Source organism: Pleurodeles waltl, chromosome 8, assembly GCF_031143425.1.
Source record: "Pleurodeles waltl isolate 20211129_DDA chromosome 8, aPleWal1.hap1.20221129, whole genome shotgun sequence".
Lineage (NCBI taxonomy): Eukaryota > Metazoa > Chordata > Amphibia > Caudata > Salamandridae > Pleurodeles > Pleurodeles waltl.
In genome coordinates, this window is record NC_090447.1 from 1,537,298,318 (window position 1) to 1,537,303,192 (window position 4,875).

Genomic DNA, 4,875 nt, shown 5'->3' on the forward strand with positions numbered 1-4,875 from the left:
CCAGGTCTTTGGAGACCCCACACATCATGCATTAGCAACCATCAAGGCAGGCATCAACTATGCATATTCAAACACATAGGATACCTAGTGGCCTTCCCAAGCAACTTAGTACCAGTGAAACACATGCCTAAGCCCAGGGCACCATAGACACCAGGGTGGATATCCTGAGCAGGAAGATGTATTTTGCTAGAATGCACACCGACGCAGCATAACGATGCACATTAGGACAGAAAGTAAAATACATGGATCTCTGAATACCATAAGCAATGCCACCGTGATCCACGGCCTCAACCCAACACCTTGCAAGGGGATCGCTCTGGCGCTTCCAGCGGGACTGAGGAAGGGGGTGTGCACACTGTAAGTTATAACAAGGTCTCCCCTGCATGCAGAATCAATCCCGGCAACTGCCCATATAGGTACACGGTGGCTGTTGACACAGTATCTGGTGTTCTGGGTGGTGCAGGGTGGATGCCTGGCCCGAGAGGAATCCTTTCCGGCCACCAGCGGCCTTCGACGGTTAGGGGGACCCGCAGCAACACCAGTGGCCATTGGGGATGAGGCCCGCTCCTTCTCAACCTCTGCCACGCCAGTCCAGATATCTCTGACACCCTCCTCTGGGTGGGGCCGGCTTGTCCGGCTTGCCACGCAATCCATCTGTCCTGGGCCTGCTCGTAGTCACCAGGCAAGGTGTCTGCCTTCCAGGGAGATGCACGGGGAGAAAGCAGTAGGGCTTCCCTCTGGTTGGGGGCTTGGTGGGCTGCAAACGCCATCCTGTAAACAACCTGCGCTCAGTTAGGAATAAAAGCACTCACCATGCACTTAGTTTTTAAAAACAGGGGGGTAAAAATACAAAAGTGCTCATACGGCACTCGTGTGGCCCCAAAAAGGTAATAACCAGATGAAGCACTCTCTATGCACTGCGTTCAGACACAAGTACAAACGTTAGCGGTCCCCTTATGCTATATTTGCAGGGACAGCTACTGAACACCAGTAATCCGGGAGCACCCAGGAGCAAACACAAGGGAGACAGCAGTGGGCAAGGAGGCCAGCACAATAAGGCCCTTAATGGCGGTTCTTTCTGGGAGCCGAGCAGTGCCTATGTAGTCCAAAGTCAGAAAACAGGCTGGCAGCAGAGCAACAAGCAGAAAAGCAATCTGGGGGGTCCTTTAGGCTACCTAACTAGTAGCAGGCAGCAGGGCAACAGCAGAAGAGCATTCTATGAGTCCTGTGGTGCAGTGCAGCAGTCCTGGCAGAGGTTCAGTCCCAGTTCCAAAAGTGCTCTAAAATCATGGGGTCAGAGCCCCTGTACTCATACTCCGAAATGTCTTTGTTCAAGGGGGTAACTTCAAAAGAACCCTTTTCAAGTGTAAGACAACCCCTTTCAACCCAGCCCTGTCTCCAGACATCAGCAGAGGGTAATCAGTCCATTGTGTGAGGCCAGGACACAGTCTATTGGCATGTACGATGTGAACAACCCTTTTCTCCCCAGCCCAGGATAACTATCAGTATGCAGGTGCCTCTCCTGTCACACCCAGCTCTTCCTATGTTATGGTTGTCTTAAAAGTAAGCACCAAGTGGAGCTTTTACTCTGCCACAGACGTGGATTGGAGTCAGGCTGAAAAACACCTGAGTTATGAGCACAGAGAAATGGCCAGTTTCTTAAAGTGGTATTTCTAAAATAGTCATGTAAAATCCACCTACACCAGTGGTTCCCAAACTTTTTCGACCCGCGGCTCCCTTCACCCATATTGGCCATTGCCCGCGGCTCCCCATTATGTTACTTTTTTTTCGGGTGGGCGATATAAGCCCAGCCTCAGGAGTACTTCAATTTTTCTCCCTGCAAATAATGGGGATGAAGGTAATGAAGGTATTATCATATTGATAACAAAATAAAAATACAAATTGTTTACTTTAAGATTTTTTTTTTAATTCTGTTAAGTCAGAAACAATACAATATTAAGAGCCAAAAATGTTTCCACGAATTAGCAACCTTAATTTTAACACATGCAAGATTAACCACACAACAAAGTTCTGTAGTAAATGTTTTTTAATTAACAAGAAAAACCAGGGAGTCTGAATGTAAACAAAATAGAAAGGCCTATGTTTGGAAAATCCTAGTGAGATGGATGTGCTTGTTTTTCTTTACAAAGCTCCTCAAATCTTGGTGTTATTTTTGAGATCACAACACACATTTCTTTTTCAAGGTGAGTTTTTGCCCTATATTTTTACTTTATTACCACAACTGCTGAGAAACCAGCTTCACAAAGGTAGGAAGTAGCAAACGGGATTAAAACATGCACGGCAATCTTGCTAATCACTGGGTATTCATCTTGAGTTTGGCACCAAAACTCAAGCAGTGACAGAGACTGGAGCTGTACTTTTAATGTTGAGTCACTTGAAATGCCAATGAGCTGTTCTGCTTCCTCGTTATTGAAATGCTGAGGTACCTCAGCATTGAAGGGGTCTCTCACCAACTTTACTGGCTCCACTTCATCCTCTGGGAAATATTTCTGAAGGTAAAAATGCAGTTGTGACAAATACAGAACAAAAACTGTCCTCAGTTCCTCCTTTAATGCCATCTCATTGTCTTGCAGGAACGTGTCCAATTAAGGAAAACATGTATAGTCACCTTTGCTTACACTGCCTTTCCAAAGGATGACTTTTTTCTTAAACCCTGAAACTTTGTCTGAGAGCTCCAAGATGTTAGTATCATTACCTCGCAAGGACTTGTTCGGTGCGTTCAGTTTTCCAAAAAGATCTGAAAGAAAAGCCATTTGTATTAGAAAGTCTGCATCAATGAATTTGTTGGCAAAACAATGTTCATCATCGTGTCGATATGAGTATATTTCATTCCTAAGCTCACACACCCTAAGCAGGGAGTTACCGAGAGACAGCCATCGAGAACTGCTGTAGAACAAGAGGCATGAGTGTTCGGCACCCATGTCTTCACACAGCTTAGCAAAAAATCTTGCTTTCATTGGTCTTGTTTTAATAAAATTTATCACTTTGGTGACAATTTTCAGAATATTATGCAGTTCTTCACTGAGGTTTCCTGCTGCTAGTGCTTCTCTGTGTATTATACAGTGTGTCCAAACAGCATTAGGTGCTTTAGACCGTATGCGAGCTTGAAATCCTTGGTAGCATCCTGCCATTGAACGTCCCCCGTCTGTACAAACTCCAACACATCTCTCCCAGTCAATCTGATTCTGTACCATAAAATCATCCACAACCGCAAACAAGTCTTGACCGGTAGTTCCACCTTTCATTTCCTTACAGAACAACAAATCCTCAACTATTTTTTTTTCATTAACAAACCTGACATAGCAAATAAGATGGGTGTCTTTTTGGTTGTCTGTTGCCTCGTCCAATTGGAGTGCAAAGTCTTTGCCTTTTAAGTTACAGATGAGCTGATCGTTAATATCGTTAGCCATATCGTTTATCCTCCTGCTGATAGTATTATTAGAAAGAGGCCCTTTGAGCAGCTGTTTACCAGCATCTTCGCCAAGCACGATGGTTACCATATCAACAGCAGCAGCCAAAATCAGCTCTTCTGCAATTGTGTGTGTTTTTTTTACACTGTGCAACACAATAGGCCACTTTATAAGAAGACAAGAGGGCGTTACTGTTAACTTTGGCTTGTTTTGAGAAAGTGGTCTTTTGTAATTTGGCTTCTGTTAGTTTTTTTCGGAAAAATTCCCTTGACTTTCCAACCACATTTGGGTGAAGACTTTCAAGATGACTCTTTAGTTTACTTGGAAGCATAGATTCTAAAGCCAAAACTTTTAAACAGATTACACATTGAGGACGCTCCTCATTATTAACCTGTACACCTGTGAAACCATAATTTAGATACCTGTCATCATACTTTCTGTACTTGGTTTTTCGCTTCCCGTCCTCTTTTTTCTCTGAAGAACCTGAGACTTCACTTTGCTCAGACGAACTTGAACTTAGTATTAAAAATCTCTTCATTGTCAATCATAAAGATGCCAATCACTTCAGACGTAGAAGAGAAGAGAAGAAAGGGCGGAAATGAATCAACAAAACAAAACTATATAATGAAGGTCCTTCTGTTTATTGAGTTTCTTGTCTTCTTTTCTTTTCCTTAGCTCAGGCTGGTATCTCCAGGCTTCTTCTGGGTTCCATCCACAGTCCCCTCTGAATAATAAGCCTTAAGTTAAGGATAAAGCATCCAGGTAAGTATAAGAAGAGCTAAAGCTATTCTCTTTCTACTCTACTGTTATTTTAGTAGCACATGATGATGGTGACCACTGTGACTTCACAGATATCAAAGAAAAACAGAGCATTCCTTTTTAATGAAATTGGAGATCAGCAAATGTGTTCAAAGGATGAAGGAAGCCAATTTGCAGCTGCTAATGCATACATCAGACTGTCAGTTGAAATGGAAAATATCACACTTCAAACATTCCTGGTCCCATCCAATGAGATATCAACTTTTTTCATCAACATCAACAGTTATAATTTTATAATGGATTACGTTTTCACTATCTGCGCAATTCTCTGAAATAATCAACCAATCCCTTTTGTGCTTTTTAACCAAGATGAATTAAAAATGTAGGATGTCAGGACATTTGCTGCTTAGAATAGTTTTCGCCATTTTTCTGGCATAATCGTGATAGCAATCAACAGTAGTGCAAGAGATACAGAAAAAGGAGAGTTCACATGCCCACAGGTCAGGACTAAGAATAGAAATAATAGAAATACAGAAGAATAAAATGGTGCAGGGAAACTTTGCTGATTTTCAGTGCACAGGAAACATGAGCGACTCTAACTCAGTTCATAAATTAAAAGCTGGGTAGGAACCACTTCAAACACCTGCTCGTACTTCAATGAAGTAATCTGCAGGTACCAATGTGT

General features: G+C 42.9%; 1 protein-coding gene across 1 annotated transcript; it reads right to left on the bottom strand.

Moving 5' to 3' along the window:
* Nucleotides 1-2,225: 2,225 nt before the first annotated feature.
* On the bottom strand, nt 2,226-3,969 carry LOC138249643 (protein FAM200A-like). Its single transcript, XM_069203588.1, has 3 exons — nt 3,854-3,969; nt 2,640-3,576; nt 2,226-2,510 (listed from the first exon to the last, which is right to left on the bottom strand). Exons 1-3 carry the CDS (start codon nt 3,967-3,969, stop codon nt 2,226-2,228), a joined length of 1,338 nt encoding a protein of 445 aa, XP_069059689.1.
* Nucleotides 3,970-4,875: the final 906 nt, after the last annotated feature.

Bases quoted from the DNA above. Each gene is read 5' to 3' on its own strand.
- LOC138249643 (XM_069203588.1), bottom strand. From the start codon at position 3,969: ATGAAGAGATTTTTAATACTAAGTTCAAGTTCGTCTGAGCAAAGTGAA. The intron at 3,577-3,853 runs GTATCTAAATTA...TGTGTTGCACAG, and splicing joins TACAGAAAGTATGATGACAG to TGTAAAAAAAACACACACAA. The intron at 2,511-2,639 runs GTAAGCAAAGGT...TTTTACCTTCAG, and splicing joins TCATCCTTTGGAAAGGCAGT to AAATATTTCCCAGAGGATGA.